At 43.7% G+C, this 22,719-nt stretch overlaps 1 protein-coding gene across 5 annotated transcripts in view; it reads right to left on the bottom strand.

The window, feature by feature from the left end:
* The window catches only part of LOC122924538 (lysine-specific demethylase 2B), a 249,850-nt gene that overhangs the window by 203,926 nt on the left and 23,205 nt on the right, over nt 1–22,719 (bottom strand). For 4 of the 5 annotated variants that reach the window (XM_044275743.1, XM_044275744.1, XM_044275746.1 and 1 more), the window contains exons 5-6: nt 13,558–13,736; nt 2,271–2,377 (exon numbers count right to left, since the gene is read on the bottom strand). In XM_044275743.1, the coding sequence (XP_044131678.1) occupies nt 2,271–2,377; nt 13,558–13,736 (286 nt within the window). Of the gene's footprint in view, nt 1–1,247; nt 1,266–2,270; nt 2,378–13,557; nt 13,737–22,719 lie in introns of those variants that run through there. The other variant, XM_044275747.1, reaches the window with a different exon arrangement.

The following is a 22,719-nucleotide window of genomic DNA, read 5'->3' as shown; positions in this document are numbered from 1 at the left end:
GGGCTGTAGTCCCCCCTGTAACTGGGGCCAGACACAGGAGACATAAGCAATAAAACAAAATTTGATTTAAAGGTGTTCTCACTCTTTTATACCGATGACTCAGGATGGTTTATCAGTATCTAATTGGTGGGGGTTTGATACCTGAGATCCCTGCCGATCAGCTGTTTCAGGAGGCCTGCTCGCAGCTCACACCAAGACCAGTGACATCACTCATCAGTCACATGGCCTAGACGCAACTCAGTCCCATTAAAGTGATTGGGGCTGAGCTTCAATACCAAGGACAGCTGGTATACAATGTATGGCACTGTTCTTGCTAAGCTGCGAGGAGGCAACGGTGCCCACCAGAGCCCAATGTACTCCTCAAACAGCTGATCAGAGTGGGTCCCTGGTGTTAGAACCCACCAATCAGATACTGATGACCCACCCTGAAGATAGGTCATCAGTATAAAAAAAAACTTTAAATGTCCCCCCCAAAAGGTCTTGTATGACCTTTTAGGTGCACAAAGTGTAATATAAAAAAATAACACCACCACATGCGACACCACTGCCCCTTGGTGACCATAACCCATACTGTATATCAAAATTACCATTATGGAAAGCAGACCAAAAAAAATAATATGTATATTTTAGTTGCACGTTGTGCCATTCCCTAAAATCTGAAAACAGTAAAAAACTCAGAAAATGCACCTGGTCAGGAAGGGTGAGGGAGTAAATGATTCATGCAAATTATTCCTACGCGCTGTAAAACGCTCAACAGGCAAAAACCAATGTTTCCCTATGGGCATGGTTCTCACCTGAGCGTTTTACAGCGCGTATAAACGCGATGTAAAACGCCCTACGCCCCAAGAAGTACAGGAGCTTCTTTGGGGCGTATTGTCACACGTATTGTGGCAGTTTTTCATTGGATGCCTCTGTGGTTAATCACACAAACGCGCCCCAAAATACGCCTCAGAAGCGCCCGATAAAAACGCCTGTAAAAAGCGCTTATCGAATACGCTCAGGTGTGAACCCAGCCTTAATCAACAAAAAAAAAAAATTATGTCAAAGCAAAAAAAAAAAAAAAGACCCTTAAAAACGCAATCTTTATTAAATTCACTAAAAAGAACATATAAAACAAAGATTGCGTTTTTAATTTTTAATTTTTTTTTTTTGCTTTGACGTAATTTCTTCTTTTGGAGGGAGAAAATGCCTGGTCTTGAACTCGTTAAAGAGGACACATTCTCACATAACCAAAACCGTCTGCATACCTTTACAGATAGCTCTACACATGTTCTGGTGTCCCAGCCGCCCCACCGCACAATAACAGTTGTGGCATCAGCCATATTCTATGGTGTGGTTTGTTGGGGGAGCAGCTAATCTGTGGCTGAGAGACAGAGATGAGATAAACTTATTAAGAAGGCCAGCTCTGTCCTAAGTTGTCCCCTTGATCCAGCGCAGGCGGTGGGTGACAGAAGAACACTAGCAAAATTAACATCACTGTTAGAACAATGTCTCCCACCCCATGCATGAAGCTGTTGTAGAGCAAAGGAACGTTATCGTAGCTCCTTCCGTCCAGCAGCGGTTAGGATTTATAACCACCACTGTTCCCAAAAAAAACAGTAGTGAATTTTTTAAGTAAATTCTGTGTTATGTTTTTCTTGTATTTTTTACTCTAATTAATCTTTTAATTTCTAATTACTATTATTTTTGCTCCTGTTGTGAACATCATTGCTGCCGTTATGCCAAAATTTCCCCACTGAGGAATAATAAAGGGATTATCTTCTTCTTATCAATAGCATGTCAATAGGGAGGCTAGAGAGAAAAAAAACGCTGGAACAAGTGATGAGCCAGCTGTAAAGATTAGGGGTTAAAAGGAGCACTAAACTTAGAAATGAATCATAAAAGGGAGATAATATTGATCTTACTCTTAGGTCAGTCTGCAGTATTTTTTTAATTTGCCTGAAACCTGGGCAAACAGTAGAGAGGGGCAGCCCCTGCTGCAGCCAGTTGCCTTTCACCCAGAGGCTGTGAAGTGGAGGACTGGATACATAGCTGATCTTCAGGGACACATAGTTATTTCTTTATATATAGTTGTTATTACAAAATAAAACAAAATATTATCAAAGGAAACAATGAGATTATGGAATGAATGGCTTAATTTACCATATGCCCCAGTGTAAAAACTGTAATATTTGTGTAGTTCTCTTACTATATCAATCACAGCACACTAACGCCACAATGAGATGCTCATCACAATACAAAAAGACAAAAAGTGCTTTAAAACTACTTACTTTTTCACTTTGGGATATTTCATCTCAGAAATCACATTTGTTGTATATTTTTGCTTTTCTTTTAAATGCTGAGGCCACATATTATCCACCCAATCTACAGCATCCACCTACACGAAATTAAATGCATTAGTGTATTCTGCTATTGCAAAGTTAAAGTACCTCTATAAACAGACTTAAAGGGAACCTGTCACCGGGTTTTTGTGTATAGAGCTGAGGACATGGGTTGCTAGATGGCCGCTAGCACATCCGCAATATCCAGTCCCCATAGCTCTGTGTGCTTTTATTGTGTAAAAAAAAAAAAAAAGTCTTATTTTTAAGCTCTGGCTCATCTCAGGTTAATTTGCATATGTATCAAATCGGTTTTTATACACAATAAAAGCACACAGAGCTATGGGGACTGGGTATTGCAGATCTGCTAGCGGCCGTCTATCAACCTATGTCCTCAGCTCTATACCCCAAATCCCGGTGACCGGTTCCCTTTAAAGGTAACCTCTCTAAGGAAATCAAGTAGTGACAGACATGTAGATTTCAGCGGTCTGTCACTTATGTTTTGGAAAATGCCAATACCGAGAGGCAAGAGTTCTAAATATTTCTGAGATCTACCCCAACCCCCCCCCCCCCCCCCCCCTCCCTGCACAGCAACAGTGAGGTAACAGTCAGAGGTGGGAGGGCAGATGGAGCCTGTATCCCCTGTATACACACCGAACTAGGGCTGCAACGATTAATCGATGTAATCGATTATATTCGATAACTGGATTCGTTGTCGACGAATCCAGTTATCGAATAATCGCCGATTCGTTGCTATGCGGGCGGGCGGGCGCTGCATCTTTATTTTACCTTTTTACAATGACGCTCCTGTAACAGCCAGGCAGAGCGGACGGCGGCGCAACGTCACTCACTCACGTGACACGCCTGCTCCGCCTCCTTCATTCATGAGGTGGGCGGAGCAGGTGCGTCACGTGAGTGAGTGACGTTGCGCCGCCGTCCGCTCTGCCTGGCTGTTACAGGAGCGTCATTGTAAAAAGGTAAAATAAAGATGCAGTGATTAATCCGACTTATAAGCATCGGGGCCGGGGCTGTTATGGGGAGGGGGGAGGATCTGTCTATGGCACTGCTATGGGGAGGGGGGTCTGTGTATAGCACTGCTATGGGGAGGGGGGTCTGTGTATAGCACTGCTATGGGGAGGGGGGTCTGTGTATAGCACTGCTATGGGGAGGGGGGTCTGTGTATAGCACTGCTATGGGGAGGGGGGAGGGATCTGTCTATGGCACTGCTATGGGGAGGGGGGTCTGTGTATAGCACTGCTATGGGGAGGAGGGGGGGTCTGTGTATGGCACTGCTATGGGAAGGGGGATCTGTGCACTGTTATGAGGAAAGGGATCTGTGCACTGTTATGAGGAAAGGGATCTGTGCACTGTTATGCCCATAACAGTGCACAGATCCCCCTCTCCATAACTGCGCCACCCACAGATCCCCCTCTCCATAACTGCGCCGTCCACAGATCCCTCTCTCCATAACTGCGCCGTCCACAGATCCCCCTCTCCATAACTGCGCCGTCCACAGATCCCCCTCTCCATAACTGCGCCGTCCACAGATCCCCCTCTCCATAACTGCGCCGTCCACAGATCCCCCTCTCCATAACTGCGCCGTCCACAGATCCCCCTCTCCATAACTACGCCGTCCACAGATCCCCCATAATAGTGTCGTCCACAGATCCCCATAATAGTGTCGTCCACAGATCTCCCATAATAGTGTCGTCCACAGATCCCCCATAATAGTGTCGTCCACAGATCCCCCATAATAGTGTCGTCCACAGATCCCCCATAATAGTGTCGTCCACAGATCCCCCATAATAGTGTCGTCCACATATCCCCCATAATAGTGTCGTCCACAATTTGTTTTAATATGGCCTTTGAACATAATTTTTCAAGTAAGATCATATAAACCTCTGTTTTGTAATTTTGTCGTTTTTCCCGATTAATCGATTAATCGTAGAAATTAATCGGCAACTAATCGATTATTCAAATAATCGTTAGTTGCAGCCCTACACCGAACTCATACCTTATAGAGTTGGCGTTGTGCTTCAATGATTAGAAAGCATCAAAATACTTTCGATATGTCATAGCGACATATAAAAGGTTTTGATCAGTGGGGGTCCGAGTGCCATGACCCCTACGATCAGTAGAACAAGGAGAGAGAAGCATGCACTCTCCTCGCTGCAGAACATGGAATCAGAACAAGCCTACAAATTTTCTACTGAGTGCATCTCTTGTGGTCAGAGAACGTACTCCAAGTGAGCGCTTGTCTCCTTGTTTGAGCAATAGGTGGGGGTCTCAGCTTTCAGACCTCCACAGATCAAAACATTTGAGAAGTCACTTTGACAAACTTTTTCTGAATGCTCAGTTGCACTTGAAATACAATATATTATACAGTGGCTCTACCGGTCTCAGAAATCAGGGTTGGGTGCTCTCCCCACGACACACCCAATGTCTATTGAGAGGAGATGCAATGAAATCAAATATTTGGGGGTCAAAACGGACAAGAATAGGACAGGACTCCATTTTTGTGCGGCCATGGAACGGAGCAATTTTTTGAGGAACCATTGAAATTAATGGTTCCGTATACAGACCACGTGCGGAACGCAGAAAACGGCCCATATACGGAACGCAAAATACATTTGTGTGAACGAGCTCTTAACTGCAGATTTTTCAAATGCTCCAAAATGAGTCTAGTGTATAAAGCAATAACGACAAATACAAGCTACAGCTCCTAAAATTGGCAAGATTATCTGTTCCCCTCTATGACCGCTCTAATGCACGGGAACTGACTGTCACTCCAACATTGATCTCCGACAGACTCGCTTCCAGCATCTGAACAACGCTACAACTTCGAACCACATGGGACACCACATGGCGAGCCAGCTCATAAAGCATTATACACACAGTGAGTCCAGCAACAAACTTGCGGATTGGAGGGATAACTGGCCTTCTACAGGTTCAGTAACGTATTGCCAAATGTTTTATAACCACGAGGAAGAGACATTCACTCTAAGGCTACTTTTACACTAGAGTTTTGGTTAGCGTTTGCGAGATCCATTTCAGGGCTCTCAAACGCAGTCCAAAATGGATCAGTTTTGCCCCAGTGCATTCTGAATTGATAAGGATCCGTTCAGAATGCATCAGTTTGCCTCCGTTCCGCTCTGGAGGCGGACACCAATTTTCAATGACAATATGGCACAATAGAAACCGGGTCCGCCCCCCATTGACTTTCAATGGTGTTCAAGAGAGATCCGTTTTGGCTATGTTACAGATAATACAAACGGATCCATACTTAACAGATGCATGCGGCTGTATTATCTGAACGGATGAGTTTGTGCAGTTCCATGATGGATCCGCACCAAACTCAAGTGTGAAAGTAAACTAAGTTGGATCACAATAATACAGTGATCCTATAAGGACTAATGAATGTGAGATCATAAGAGACGCTCCATTGTGATACATTAAATCAATCTGCAATTAAGACATACCACTGGAAAAATACTGTTGCCTATCATATAATGATTTAGTTGGTTGTGATCACTCGGCTACACAGCCAATTGACAACATATGTACTGTCAAATAACAGCATCATTGGAACGCTGCACATTGCTCTGTACATACTACAACCTGATTTACTAATGGATTTTTAAGTATTATAACAGCTGGAACCCTACATAGGGAATTTGGGACATTTATAATTTTTCTTCTTTTATTCAATTTTTATTTTTCTACTGTTTCCTAGTTGGCCAACTATACAATTTTATATCAATTCATTTTTATGTAATCAGCGTATGTTCTTGATGTCTAAAAATGTGTGGTGAATGTTCAACAGAAATAGATCTAATATAGAACTAAAAGCAGAAAATCCACCTTTCATATTTTTTTTTTGCATAATAATTTATGTTATATCTATGTTTCTAATAAACAATACGTTTTATATTACTTGACCGTAATAGAATATTTATTTCCATATGCCCTGAATAGCTGAGTGCCCCCCATATATATTTTTTATTTCAGTTGCACTTGAAACTAAGTTCTCCAAAACGACAACACACATCTTTAAAACTGCTGTCCTCAAAGAGCTCTAAATATTCCATTTAAGAACTTGAAATAAAGGCATCTATATTATGCCCTTCAGTGGGTGCTAAGAGTTCACACTACAGAGCCCCTAGAACCAGAGACTGAAGGTCCGAACACTGTCTGCCAACAAGAGGAAAAGGACTATTAGGAGGAGAATTGAGAGGAGCTGTATCAGGGGCCAGATAAAATCTTAAAGTGCTCTCCTCTTTTACCCCAAACCCTAGATCTAGAGCTCTTTACATAAAGGGAATCTGGCACCCCGATTTTGGACAATTATCTACAGTAATATACCAGTAGTACTGCAGATATGGAGTCCAGATCACTATTTAATTTTCCTACTGTCCCCCATTCCCCCGCTGTCAGTGCTGAGAGCCTCTTTGAAATACATTGTTGGGACTGCTGTACATGTGCACAGGTGTCCTCTCCATTATGTTAGAGAAGCACAGCAGTCCGGACTGAATGCAGCTTTGACTGACAATAGTGGTGGATGAAAAAAAAAAAAAAAAAAAGTGATCTGGTCTCGTTTTCTGCAGTACTAAGTGTATTACTGTACATAATAGTCCAAAATCGGGGTGACAGATTCCCATTAAACTGCTGTTTAGTTTTTTTGACCGGGAAAATTTTAGTAATATACTTTAAAGGGGTTGTCAGAGTTATTTTTTTATTCTTTCTATGTTCCTAACTAAGCAAATGTAACAGCTTTCCAATTCACTCACTTTATCTCCAGTGGCTGGTTTCTCAGATTTCACAGAGGGTCACATGACCTGTGATGTCAGCTTCTCTCCCTGCTCTGATAAAGGTCGTTTACAAGCCTGTAAACTGTGCTGGCCACGTCCCCCCCCCCCCCCCCCCCCCCCCCCCCCCCCTTCACTGCTGTCTACTCTTTGCTAGGATACTTAACCCCTTCAGCTGCACAGCTCTGCAGCAGGGACAATTCTGGGCACTGGAGCTGATATACTAGAGAGAGCATTACACAAGAAGGTAGGGGGAGATCCTGTGTGTATTAGCAGTGTCATTATACAGGTGGGACATGTAGTCCTACACATGCAACATGCTGCGGAGTCTCCCAGCACTCAGGGCAGCTCTTGTATCCACTCCCTTAGCAGTGTCATTATACAGCTGGGACTTGTAGTAATACACATACAACATGCTGCAGAGTCTCCCAGCAGGCAGACATGTCATTTAGGGCAGCTCTTGTATTCACTCCCTTAGCAGAGCAGGGGGGAGGGGCAGAGGTTGTTTTTATTGCATGTAAACAAAGAGCCAGAAAAGAACTAGGGAAATTAGGAAAAATATTATATTTTTTTTGCATAAAACTTGCTTAGCTCAGTTATATGTCAGATTTTCAGTGCCATATTATTTTTTTTCATAACTCGGACAACCCCTTTAAGGGAAACCGTTTATTTTTGGTAGAAAACTGGGGCTGAAATTACCCTTAGCAGCGTTCTTTCAAATGAGCGTTGCCAAGGACCATCCATCTCCTATCAGCATAGGAGAGACAGGCAGTGCGGGAGCTGCCTGGTGGGCACAGGTGGGCACAGGAGCCTTGTGGGTTACATATACATAGATCCTAGATTGATATAGATGCTATCTAGTGATGCCTGAAAAGAAGAAAACTCAGCCTTTTTTAATTGCATGTGTACGCTTTAATAAAGTCTACAGTTCAGAGAAAGGCAGTGCTGGATACTCGTTTTTCATTTTGGGAGTCTTTACTCACCGTGACAAGCTGCATCCACTGACATACGATTTAATCCTGGGTTGGAGCTGGTAAGGGAGTTTTTCTTCCGTATAGCTATTTATTTACATATTGGTATATACAGTTGCAAGAAAAAGTATGTGAACCCTTTGGAAAGATATGGATTTCTGCACAAATTAGTCATAAAATGTGATCTGATCTTAATCACAATAGACAATCACAGTCTGCTTAAACTAATAACACAAATAATTAAAATGTTACCATGTTTTTATTGAACACACCATGTAAACATTCACATTGCAGGTGGAAAAAGTATGCGAACCCCTAGACTAATGACATCTCCAAGAGCTAATTGGAGTGAGGTGCCAGCCAACTGGAGTCCAATCAATGAGATGAGATTGGTTACAGCTTCCCTGCCCTATAAAAACCACACACCCGTTCTGGGTTTGCTTTTCACTAGAAGCATTGCCTGATGTGAATGATGCCTCGCACAAAAGAGCTCGCAGAAGACCTACAATTAAGAATTGTTGACTTGCATAAAGCTGGAAAGGGTTATAAAAGTATCTCCAAAAGCCTTGCTGTTCATCAGTCCACGGTAAGACAAATTGTCTATAAATGGAGAAAGTTCAGCACTGCCGCTACTCTCCCTAGGAGTGGCCGTCCTGTAAAGATGACTGCAAGAGCACAGAGCAGACTGTTCAATGAGGTGAAAAATAATCCTAGAGTGTCAGCTAAAGGTTTAACATATGCCACAGACTTTTGTAACATCCCTGTTAGCGAATCTACGATACGTAAAACACTAAACAAGAATGGATTTCATGGGAGGATATCACAGAGGAAGCCACTGCTGTCCACAAAAAAAAAAACAAAAAAAAAAAAACACATTGCTGCACGTTTACAGTTTGCACAAGAGCACCTGGATGTTCCACAGCAGTACTGGCAAAATATTCTGTGGACAGATGAAACCAAAGTTGAGTTGTTTGGAAGAAACACACAACACTATGTGTGGAGAAAAAGAGGCACAGCACACCAACATCAAAACCTCATCCCAACTGTGCAGTATGGTGGTGGGGGCATCATGGTTTGGGGCTGCTTTGCTGCATCAGGGCCTGGAAGAATTGCCATCATCAAAGGAAAAATGAATTCCCAAGTTTATCAAGACATTTTGCAGGAGAACTTAAGGCCATCTGTCCACCAGCTGAAGCTCAACAGAAGATGGGTGTTGCAACAGGACAACAACCCAAAGCATAGAAGTAAATCTACAACAGAATGGATTAAACAAAAGAAAATACGCCTTCAGAGTCCTGACCTCAACCCGATTGAGATGCTGTGGCATGACCTCAAGAACGTGATTCACGCCAGACATTCCAAGAATATTGATGAACTAAAACAGTTCTGTAAAGAGGAATGGTCAAGAATTACTCCTGACCGTTGTGCAAGTCTGATCTGCAACTACAGGAAACGTTTGGTTATTGCTGCCAAAGGAGGTTCAAGCAGTTATTAAATCCAAGGGTTCACAGACTGATTGTCTATTGTTGTGACTTAGATTAAGATCAGATCACATTTTATGACCAATTTGTGCAGAAATCCATATCATTCCAAAGGGTTCACATACTTTTTCTTGCAACTGTATACACATTTCCACTTGTATTAATTATAATTTTCTACAGTATGTTTATACTCCCTGACCAGCTCTGTCATTGAGCTTTCCCGCTGACTAATGAACCAGCGCCGGAGCAATGCATGTAGTGAGCAGTAATTCAATTTAGTCATACGTTACTAGGATGAATAGCAAAAGGAACGGCATTATATATTAAGGAAAATGTCTAAAAAAATTATTGATGCATGTATTAAAACAGTCAGGAAAGCTGAGAAGTCCCTATATAAGCGGCACACTTACATGATGTACAATTTGTTAAGAATAACTTTTTGATTTACAGCCTACTCTTATTATTGCAATAACTGTTCCTGATAACTGCCCGATCATATGCATGTGTAAATGGGCCCCCATTCTATAGAAAAAAATATAAAACACTGACATTAGTTTGCATTTTTTTGATCATTTAAGATTTTGAATCCACAACTATATAAAAAAAATGAGAAAGAACTATTGAAACATTGATCCATCAGTTTGAGTCCCAAAGAAATGAAAAAGAGCTGTCAATACTCTAGAAGCTTCTCTCTGCTTGTTATGTGGAGACTGAGGTTGTTGGTGATATGGAGCCATTCTAAACAAAATGCGCCAGAATAGCCAACCAATCGGTGCAGTAAAATTAGACAAATGTGTAAGTTCTAGCAAGATGCACCACATTTATTGTACAGCATTGTGAAAAATATGGCACATATTTAAAATATTCTAAATGTTATTCTAAATATTACATTATATTAGATAATAGTCTAAATCAGTGGTGCCCAACCATTTTACGTCGCACTAGACATGGTATAAATTTTGCCGGCCAGAACCAGGCAGCTTTGCCAGAAAACGCAAACACTGTGAAGGGCACGTGTGAGCATTACTAAAATACATAATACGTAGGCCTACACTTGTTCAAATCTGCGTTGGAGGCTGCGTTTGGAGCCTCTGTTGCAGATTCTGTCGAAAGACCAGACAAAGAGAGCCTTATATGCAGCACTTTTGTGTCCGGTAAAAAGACAAGATCCTGAACGGATCCCATCATACTCTGTGGAGTCTGTTCAGCTTCTTCCCTGTGGGGTGACAGGAGGAGGGGGGAGCAGGGTCACCAGTTGGTTAACAGGAGGAGAGGTGAGCAGGGTCACCAGTGGGGTGACAGGAGGAGGGGGAAGCAGGGTCACCAGTGGGGTGACAGGAGGAGGGGGAAGCAGGGTCACCAGTGGGGTGACAGGAGGAGGGGTGAGCAGGGTCACTAGTGGGGTGACAGGAGGAGGGGTGAGCAGGGTCACTAGTGGGGTGAGAGGAGGAAGGGGAAGCAGGGTGACTAGTGGGGTGACAGGAGGAGGGGGGAGCATGGTCACTAGTGGGGTGACAGGAGGAGGGTAGTAAGGCTTTACAAGTAATGCTTCAATCTCAGCAACAGCAATTTGAGAATTTTCACTGGGGATCATGAATATCAAGGTGAGATTTAATCACATGGTTTATTACAGAAGCGTCTGAATAATTCCGGAGTACAGGAGCTCGGGGACCCTATGTGCCTGTATGCAGGATCTGCCTTATGAGGATTCATTGTAATTATATATTTTGTGGTAGAATAGGAAGAATGGTCTTACATAAGATTCTACTGGGCATGGTGTACCTGCAGAGATGACTATATTGAGCGTTTACACTGCACACCTTAACCGTACAAATCAATCCCTGCCATAGAATGCAGCAACATAGGAGGAGGGGGGAGCACGGTCACCGGAGATCAGTCACATTAGTCCACGGCCCCTTACCTCTTCAGTGGTCCTTTCATGTTTCCCAAGGTCCTCCAGCAGCGCGCCCCACTCTACTTACAACAGCCACCCTGGTAGCCGGCCCCTCCTCCTTCCAGCTCCGTCAGCTTCCCCTGCTGCAGGACCTGTATGGCTCCAGCGCGCGCCCATACCAACCAATAACAAGGCTCCTTGCTGTAAGGAGCTTTGCTATTGGTCATTTCAGGCACAGGCAGCATCGCTGCGCTGCCTGTGCCGTTCACAGCGCTGATAAATGTGGGTCACAGCACGGGCCACATGACACAGCTTGGCAGGCCGTATTTGGCCCGCAGGGCATAGGTTGGGAATCACTGGTCTAAATATTACATTGAATTAGAAATCAACCTCAAAGTGTCCGTGAGAAGTCTGAACAAAGAAAAAACACAAGATGATCAAGAAAATGTGGAAACTTCTAAATTATAGGCCTTTCGGGTATTTTCTATGTAATACCTGGTAGTTCTTCTTTAATAAGAAAAAGTGGCAGGCTTTGATCAGTTGCTGAGAAGCAACTTTCAACATGACAACCAATGAAACATTTTCAAACATGTTAGATGCAACTGAATTAAAATCAGTACTTGGGTTCAAATCATGTTTGATGTGCCACCTGGTTAATGTATAAGTTAGGAAAAAAGTACAAAAGCGCAACACAACACGCTTTTCCACTCTGCAAAATCCAATAAAAAATAAAAATAAGTATAAAAGTTAAAGGGGTTCAACAGGAATAAAAAATAAATAAAATAAAAATAAGAATACTTAAATATTATTTTATAATAAATATATTCACAAAATACTTTTCATTACTTATAATGGCTCATATTGTCTGGGGAGCAATCATTAGGAGAAATAAAATGGCTGCCGTCCTATCAATACACACCAAACCTGCCCTCACAGGTGGACACGTTACTTCAAAACACAGCGCTATAGTGCTGCCTCATCCTCCTCTTAATTCTCAGGCATTATGATCCTGAATACAGGTAAATCTCTGTGCGAATGGAGAAGATGAGGAGACATGAGGGTGAGGTGTGGATAATGAGCAGCAGCACTTATATGCAGTCTCCATTACCACAGCCTGTCTTGTCTGTCCTCTCTGTACTTCATGTCTCTTAATAAAAAATATTTCCCGGAGATTCAACTGAAGTTCTTATAAGCTGTATTCAGGATCACAATTCCTGACAAGTAGGAGAGGAGGATGAGGCAGCTCTTTACCTCAGTGTTGTGAAGTAACTTGTCCTCATGTGTGATTAGGACAGGTTTTGTGTGTACTAATAGGACAGCGGCCATTTTGTTTCCCCTGATGATTGCTCCCCAGAAAAAACAAGTCATTAAAAATAAAAAGGTATAATATTTAAGCAATTTCATTTTTTTAATTCCCAGAGAACCCCTTTAGTGTATGTTTATTTATTTATTTTTTACAATGGAACTCTATGGTGATGGATGTCACTGTATGGCATCTGTCTGTGGCATCCGTTTAAACAAACTGCAAAAACATGATGTGAACCCAGCCTTGTAGCAAAGTGTTCTGATTTGCTAATATATGGCCATTTAAAAGGAAGTCTGCCACCACGACTGGTAAGGGTGGGTTCACACTAGCGTTATGCCATTCCATAATAGGTTCCGTTTATAATGGAATATAACGGAATGGCCAGACGGAAAGCAAAATAGAAGCCTTTAAGAGTGGCATTCCGTTTTGCTCGGTCCTAATAGAAGTCTATGGGCAAGCATAACTGAACCATCTGGTTTCCGCTATGCAGGACGGAAAAAAAGTCGACGAGACTTCTATTAGGACGGAGCAAAATAGAATGCCTCTTGAAGGCTTCCGTCTGGCCATTCCGTTATAAACAGAACCTATAATTTAATGGCATAACGGTAGTGCGAACCCACCCTAACAGAGGTTACCACAATCCCCTCTACAATAAAAAATAAATAAATAAAAATAATGGACAAGGTTAAAAGGAGTCTGTCCTGATGACAGGTTCCTCTATCACTTTTGCCTAGGACTTATATCGGGATGAAAAACACCCCAATTTTAACAGATCACCATACCACAGCTGGCCGCTTGACTACTTTTTCTAGCTTGGTGTGGCTGAACTCCAGGCTGATCACATTGTATAGTTTTTCCCTTTCAGTTTCAGGTGTTTCGTAGTATCGGACAAACTGTGACATACTCATGTCTGTGGCCTTTTGTGTGTTCACATCCATCACATCCACTATGCGCCGGCTTCCTACAAAACAAGAGATAATTTAAAATACATTTATAAAACTCACCCTTGCCAGAGAGCTCTGGTTCCACAGCTGCAGCCACAGGCATTTTATTGGCTGGCAGCAGTCAAATGCACACCAACAGCATGCCACACATCTAATCTGAAGGGGACAGGAGTCACCGGGTTGTGGCTGGGGTGCTCTGAAGGAGTTTTTAATTTTTTACACTTTGCACAGCTCCCGGCAGTTTTTTAAACAGTCTTAGGCCTCATGCACACGACCGTTGTGTGCATCCGTGGCCGTTGTGCCGTTTTCCGTTTTTTTTCACGGACCCATTGACTTTCAATGGGTCCGTGGAAAAATAGGAAAATGCACCGTTTGGCAGCCGCATCCGTGATCAGTGTTTCCTGGCCGTGAAAAAAATATGACCTGTCCTATTTTTTTCACGGCCAACGGTTCACGGACCCATTCAAGTCAATGGGTCCGTGAAAAATCACGGATGCACACAAGATTGTCATCCGTGTCCGTGATCCGTGTCCGTGATCCGTGTCCGTTTTTTCCTATCATTTCAATGGCAAACTTTACTTAGATTTTTTTTTTCATTTTTCATGTCCGTGGATCCTCCAAAAAACAAGGAAGACCCACGGACGAAAAAACGGTCACGTCCGTTTTTGCGGATCTTAAAAAAAAACGGTCGTGTGCATGAGGCCTTAAAGGGAACCTGTCACCGGGATTTTGTGTATAGAGCTGAGGGGACATGGGTTGCTAGATGGCCGCTAGCACATCCACAATACCCAGTGCCCATAGCTCTGTGTGCTTTTATTGTGTAAAAAAAATACCGATTTAATACATATGCAAATTAACCTGAGATGAGTTCTGTCCCTTACTCATCTCACGTACAGGACTCACCTCAGGTTAATTTGCATATGTATCAAATCAGTTTTTTTTACACAATAAAAGCACACAGAGCTATGGGGACTGGGTATTGCGGATGTGCTAGCGGCGATCTAGCAACCCATGTACTCAGCTCTAAACACAAAATTCAGGTGACAAGTTCCCTTTAAACAACCCCTTTAAAAAAAAAAAGTGTTTTCCAAGACTTTAATGATGACCTATCCTCAGGTCATCATCACCTGGGACCCCAGCTGATCCGCTGTGTGAGAAGGCATGGGGCTCTTGTGAGCACCTTGGCCTTCTCCGTGCTTGCCAAGCACAGTGCCATACATAGTTTAGCAGCTGTGCTTGCTGCTGTGCCGAGGGCATGTAACCGTCGACCGTGTCATGACACGGCATAGGAAAAGCTGGAGAAGGCCATGACGCTTGCAGGAGCGTCACTGTCTTCTCAAACACCTGATCAGCGTGGTCCCGAGTGTCAGGCCCCCCACTAATCAAGGATAAATCATTGGTATCGAAAACTGGCTGAATGACAGTGTTCAGAGAGTTATGGCAAGGATTCCTCTTCAGAATGGTCCCGGGTTATAAGTGGTGTACCCAAGGTTCAGTGCTGGGTGCACTACTATTTAATTTATTTATTAATGATATCGAGGACGGGATTAATAGCACAATTTATATTTTTACAGATGACACTAAGCTATGTACAGTCATGGCCAAAAGTTTTGAGAATTACATAAATTGGAAAAGTTGCTGCTTAAGTTTTTATAATAGCAATTTGCATATTGATTTGATTTTTGTTATGTTACCTTTCCTTTCTGTATGTCTATTGTTTTGCAATTACTAAAACTCTTCAATAAAAAAAAAAATTATTGATGAAAAAAAAAATAGCAATTTGCATATACTCCAGAATCTTCTGAAGAGTGATCAGATGAATTGCATAGTGCTTCTTTGCCATGAAAATTAACTTAATCCCAAAAAAACGTTTCGACTGCATTTAATTGCTGTCATTAACCGCCTCCGGACCGCTTAACGCAGGATCGTGGTCCGGAGGCGGCAGCTCCAGGCAGAGTCACGCGTCTACGCGTCATCTCGCAAGACGCGTGACTTCCTGTGAATGCGCGCACACAAGCGCGCGCGGTCACAGGATCGGCCGGTAAGAGACAGGATCTACAGCCTGCCAGCGGCGATCGTTCGCTGGCAGGCTGTAGATGCGATTTTTTTAACCTCTAACAGGTATATTAGACGCCGTTTTGATAACAGTGTCTAATATACCTGCTACCTGGTCCTCTGGTGGTTCCTTTTGTTTGGATCGACCATCGGAGGACACAGGCAGCTCTGTAAATTAGCACCAAACACCACTAGACTACACCCCCCCCCGTCACTTACTAACCCCCTATGAACCCCTGATCACCCCATATAGACTCCCTGATCACCCCCCTGTAAGGCTCCATTCAGATGTCCGTATGTGTTTTGCGGATCCGATCCATGGATGCGTGGATCCGTAAAACAAATATACGGACGTCTGAATGGAGCCTTACAGGGGGGGGTGATCAATGACAGGGGGGTGATCACCCCATATACACTCCCTGATCACCCCCCTGTCATTGATCACCCCCCTGCAAGGCTCCATTCAGACATTTTTTTGGCACAAGTTAGCGGAAATAGATTTTTTGTCTTTTTCTTACAAAGTCTCATATTCCACTAACTTGTGTCAAAAAATAAAATCTCACATGAACTCACCATACCCCTCACGGAATCCAAATGCGTAAAATTTTTTAGACATTTATATTCCAGACTTCTTCTCACGCTTTAGGGCCCCTAAAATGCCAGGGCAGTATAAATACCCCACATGTGACCCCATTTCGGAAAAAAGACACCCCAAGGTATTCCGTGAGGGGCATATTGAGTCCATGAAAGATTGTAATTTTTGTCCCAAGTTAGCGGAAAGGGAGACTTTGTGAGAAAAAAAAAAAAAAAAAGTTTATTTCCGCTAACTTGTGCCAAAAAAAATAATTTCTATGAACTCGCCATGCCCCTCATTGAATACCTTGGGGTGTCTTCTTTCCAAAATGGGGTCACATGTGGGGTATTTATACTGCCCTGGCATTTTAGGGGCCCGAAAACGTGAGAAGTCTGGGATCCAAATGTCTAAAAATGCCCTCCTAAAAGGAATTTGGGCCCCTTTGCGCATCTAGGCTGCAAAAAAAGTGGCACACATGTGGTATCGCCATACTCAGGAGAAGTTGGGCAATGTGTTTTGGGGTGTCATTTTACGTATACCCATGCTGGGTGAGAGAAATATCTCGGCAAAAGACAACTTTTCCAATTTTTTTTTATACAAAGTTGGCATTTGACCAAGATATTTATCTCACCCAGCATGGGTATATGTAAAATGACACCCCAAAACACATTCCCCAACTTCTCCTGAGTACGGCGATACCACATTTGTGACACTTTTTTGCAGCCTAGGTGGGCAAAGGGGCCCACATTCCAAAGAGCACCTTTCGGATTTCACCGGCCATTTTTTACAGATTTTGATTTCAAACTACTTTGCACGCATTTGGGCCCCTAAAATGCCAGGGCAGTATAACTACCCCACAAGTGACCCCATTTTGGAAAGAAGACACCCCAAGGTATTTCGTGATGAGCATAGTGAGTTCATGGAAGTTTTTATTTTTTGTCACAAGTTAGTGGAATATGAGACTTTTTTTTTTTTTTTCTTACAATCATCATTTTCCGCTAACTTGTGACAAAATAAAAAAAAGTTCTATGAACTCACTATGCCCATCAGCGAATACATTAGGGTGTCTACTTTCCGAAATGGGTTCATTTGTGAGGTTTTTCTACTGTCTGGGCATTGTAGCACCTCAGGAAACATGACAGGTGCTCAGAAAGTCAGAGCTGCTTCAAAAAGCGGAAATTCACATTTTTGGACCATAGTTTGTAAACGCTATAAACCTTTTACACAAACATTTTTTTTATATTTTTTTTATCAAAGACATGTAAAACAATAAATTTAGGGAAAAATTTATATATAGATGTCGTTTTTTTGGAAAAATGTTACAACTGAAAGTGAAAAATGTCATTTTTTTGCAAAAATTTTGATAAATTTTCGATTAATAACAAAAAAAGTAAAAATGTCAGCAGCAATGAAATACCACCAAATGAAAGCTCTATTAGTGAGAAGAAAAGGAGGTAAAATTCATTTGGGTGGTAAGTTGCATGACCGAGCAATAAACGGTGAAAGTAGTGTAGTGCAGAAGTGTAAAAAGTGGCCTGGTCATTAAGGGTGTTTCAGCTAGGGGGGTTGAAGTGGTTAAAGGACCTGCTGAGATCATTTCAGTAATCGTCTTGTTAACTCAGGTGAGAGAATGTTGACGAGCACAAGGCTGGAGATCATTATGTCAGGCTTATTGGGTTAAAATGGCAGACTTGACCTGTTAAAAGGAGGGTGATGCTTGAAATCATTGTTCTTCCATTGTTAACCATGGTGACCTGCAAAGAAACGCGTGCAGCCATCATTGTGTTGCATAAAAATGGCTTCACAGGCAAGGATATTGTGGCTACTAAGATTGCACCTCAATCAACAATTTATAGGATCATCAAGAACTTCAAGGAAAAAGAGGTTCAATTCTTGTTAAGAAGGCTTCAGGGTGTCCACAGAAGTCCAGCAAGCGCCAGGATCATCTCCTAAAGAGGATTTAGCTGCGGGATCGGAGTGCCACCAGTGCAGAGCTTGCTCAGGAATGGCAGCAGGCAGGTGTGAGCGCATCTGCACGCACAGTGAGGCGAAGACTTTTGGAAGATGGCCTGGTGTCAAGAAGGGCAGCAAAGAAGCCACTTCTCTCCCAAAAAACCATCAGGGACAGATTGATCTTCTGCAGAAAATATGGTGAATGGACTGCTGAGGACTGGGGCAAAGTCATATTCTCCGATGAAGCCCCTTTCCGAATGTTTGGGGCATCAGGAAAAAGGCTTGTCCGGAGAAGAAAAGGTGAGCGCTACCATCAGTCCTGTGTCATGCCAACAGTAAAGCATCCTGAGACAATTCATGTGTGCGGTTGCTTCTCATCCAAGGGAGTGGGCTCACTCACAATTTTGCCCAAAAACACAGCCATGAATAAAGAATGGTACCAAAATACCCTCCAACAGCAACTTCTTCCAACAATCCAACAACAGTTTGGTGAAGAACAATGCATTTTCCAGCACGATGGAGCACTGTGCCATAAGGCAAAAGTGATAACTAAGTGGCTCGGGGACCAAAACGTTGACATTTTGGGTCCATGGCCTGGAAACTCTCCAGATCTTAATCTCATTGAGAACTTGTGGTCAATCCTCAAGAGGCGGGTGGACAAACAAAAACCCACTAATTCTGACAAACTCCAAGAAGTGATTATGAAAGAATGGGTTGCTATCAGTCAGGAATTGGCCCAGAAGTTGATTGAGAACACGCCCAGTCGAATTGCAGAGGTCATGAAAAAGAAGGGCCAACACTGCAAAAACTGACTTTGCATAAATGTCATGAAATTGTCGATAAAACCCTTTGAAACGTATGAAGTGTGTGTAATTATATTTCACTACATCACAGAAACAACTGTGAAAATTAATATTTGGGTCATTCTCAAAACTTTTGACCACGACTGTAGTACTGTATAGTCTATGGAAGATGTCCATAAACAACAAGCTGACTTGAACACTGAGTGATGGGGCAACAACTTGGCAAAGGTTCAATGTGGATAAATGTAAAGTTATGCATCTTGGTAGTAATAATCCCTGCGCACCATATGTCCTAGGTTATGCAACACTGGGAGAGTCACTTAGAGAAGGATTTGGATCGTAGATTAAATAACAGCATACAAATGTCAATCAGCTGCTTCTAAGGCTACCAGGATATGGTCCTGTATTAAACGAGGCATGGACTCGTGGGGCAGGGAGGTCATTTTACCACTTTAGAAAGCGTTGGTGCAGCCTCATATGGAATATGCAGTTCAGTTCTGGTCCATAGAAAGGAACCTCTGCAGCTGGAAAAAGTACAAAGGAGAGAAACTAAACTGATAAGGGGCATGGAGGTTCTTGGTTATGAAGAAAGATTACAAGAATTACATTTATTTAGTCATGAGAAGAGATCTCTAAGAGTGGACATGAAATATATATATATATATATATATATATATATATACACACACACATATATACATATATATACATACATACATACATACATACATACACACATACATACATACATACACACATACACACACACACACAAGGGAGCACTGCCTCCAACTGGAGAAGGAAAGATTTTCAAGTCCTATGATTTATCTTGGATGATGGTGGCTTCCTGACCCTAATCATGGTGCGGATGACTTAGTCTGAAAAACCCTGCCGCGTTAGAATGGCAGTCTCACTAGCCACGGCGTCAAATGTAGGAACTCAAAATACTGTTGGAAGATGGATCCCTAAGAGAGGAGGCCACCCTTGAGTGGAAGAGGCCACGAAGTGTCTCCTAGAAGAAGGAGGAGAGATTGGTGTACCAGGCTCGAAGCAACCAATCTGGGGTGATGAGAATCGTCTGGATGCCCTTCCTCTCGATTCAGATAAGGACCCGGTGTAGGAGAGGAAGAGGGGGGAGGGGGAGGGGGGAGAGAGACGTACAGGAGGGAAAAAGCCGTCCACTCGCCCATGTCCACTGTCTCACTGCTGAGCAAGTCCGCTGTCCAATTCCCCACTCTTGAAATGTAGACTGCCGATAGAGCTGGTACATGTTCCTCCGTCCACTTTAGAATCTTGGCCAACTCTGCCATCACCGCCTGACTGCGGTTTTCCCCCCTGATGATTGATGTATGCCACCGCTGTGGCATTGTCCGACTGTATCCGGACCGGCAGTCCCCTCAGGAGAGGAGTTCAATGAAGCAGAGACAAATGGATGGTCCGAAGATCCAGGATGTTGATGGGCAGTCTGGATTCCAAAGAAGACCTTTTGCCTTGAACTGTCCAAGGTGGAAAAGACTCCGTCCCATCCGTAGAGGCTGGCATCGGTGTTGATGACAGTCCATGAGACCAGAAGAAAGGATTTGCCGGAGTCCAAGGCTGGAGTTGAGAGCCACCACCTGAGGGCTGACTGCACACACAGGGGAAGGGTGATGGTTCAGTCCAAGGATGACAGGATCACCTGTTAAAGAGGACGGGTGTGAAATTGTGCAAAAGGAAGGGCCTCGATGCAAGAGACCATCGTACCCAACACCTGCATGCAAAATCAGATTGTCGGAAGTCTGCGCCGGAAGAGAAGACGAACCGACCGCTGAAGGGATAACCGCTTGTCCAGGGGAGGTGGACTGTCACCGCAGGCATGTCGAGGGTCATGCAGAGAAAAGCAAATCATCTGCTGGGATGTAGGGATGACATCTGGAAGTTCACCAGCCAGCCAAAACGTGCCACGGCATCCAGGATGATGTGAAAACTGTCCTCATTCTGACTGAAGGTTGCAACCTTGACAAGGATGTCGTCCAGATAGGGAATCAGGGTAATGCCCCTGGAACGAAGAAGGGAGAGGAGAGAAGCGAGTACTTTCGTAAATACCCGCGGCGCTGTTGCTAGGCCGAAGGGTAGAGCCACTAACTGGTAGTGGTGAGACTAACGCAAAGCGAAGAAAACGCTGGTGCACAGGAGCAATGGGATCGTGCAGGTATGCATCCGGAATGTCCACGAGGAAAGAAACTTACTCCATTGCAGAGAGGCAACCACGGAGCGGAGAGACTCCATCCTGAAGTGCTGGACCCTGACAAACCAGTTCAGCAATTTGAGGTCCAGAACTGGGCGAACTGATCCCCTTCTTGGGGACGACAAATAGATTTGAATAAAAAAAACTGTGAAATGCTCTGCAAGTGGAACTGGGGAGATCCCCCGTACGAGAAGGGACTGTAAGGCCTGAAAAAAGGCGGCGGCCTGAACTCTATTCCTGGGCAGCAAACTTAATCTTGTAACCCGACGCTACTATCTTGAGTACCCACTCGTCGAAAATGTGGGACCGACAAACCACCTGAAAAAGAAAGAGTAGCCGACCCCCCACCCAAGAGGGCAGGGGCGCCCCATCATGCGGAAGACTGTATATTGGCAGGGATGCGGTTGGGTTGTGCCCACGGACACCAAGCTGGTTGGGGTTTAAATTACTTTTTTATTCTGCTCTTGATTGGAGGCCCTGGGTGGCGCCCCTGCCGACAGGTGCGTGCTGGAAAAGCAGCGAAAGGAGTAAAGAAGAGAGTTTGAGGGCCTATAGAGAAACAGACGCTTAGCCTGCCCTGCGGGAGGTGGGTATTTTTACCGCCCATGGCCTCGGAGATAATCTCATCCAAGTCCAACTGAGCATCAAACAGACGAGAGCACGAAAAGGGAAGGCCCGTAAGGGAACATTTTGACAAGGAGTCCGCAGCCCAGACTTGAAGCCACACCTTACGCTGCAAGGCGACAGCTAGTGTGGATGAATGGGCAACAAGAGTGCCCGCATCCACAGCGGCCTCGCAAAGGTACTTCCCTGCCTGAGATATTTCCAGCGCTGAAGACTGGAGATCTGCTGGGGTGGGGGAGATCGGCCGCGATGTCCTGATGCAGCCGAAGAGCCCATTCGGAGACCGCCTTAGCCACCCACGTTGAGGCAAAAATGGGAGGTGGAGCCAGGCAGAATTAGTAAAAGACTCCAGGCGGCGATCCACAGGGTTCTGAAGGGACGCACCATTGGCCACAGCGATGGCAGTGTGCTTTGCGAGACGTACGACGGGCAGTTCCACTTTGGGTGGTGTGATGTAAATCTGATACGAATGTGTGTATGACTGGAGGGCTATAGGAAAAGGGCCCCCCATAGTTATATAAAGGATAGGTAGACAGGAATTCCTTTTACATCTTAGGTAATGCTGATCGTCTCATAAGAAACCATTCTACAAGAACATTAGGTTACTGCAGTTCATAAAGACATGTTGTGGGAACTGTAATCATCTACTGATAACGAAAAATAGCTCATACCAGCAATCATACAATTGGTTCATAGGGACACCGCCCGTTGAAAACAGAGTACTGAGCATGCGTAGAACGTGATACTCTTATATAATAGTATGT

The sequence above is a fragment of the Bufo gargarizans genome, chromosome 1 (genome assembly GCF_014858855.1).
Source record: "Bufo gargarizans isolate SCDJY-AF-19 chromosome 1, ASM1485885v1, whole genome shotgun sequence".
In the NCBI taxonomy this organism is placed as follows: Eukaryota; Metazoa; Chordata; class Amphibia; order Anura; family Bufonidae; genus Bufo; species Bufo gargarizans.
Note: the sequence above shows the minus strand (reverse complement) of the source record. Positions and strands in the feature narration are given on the sequence as shown.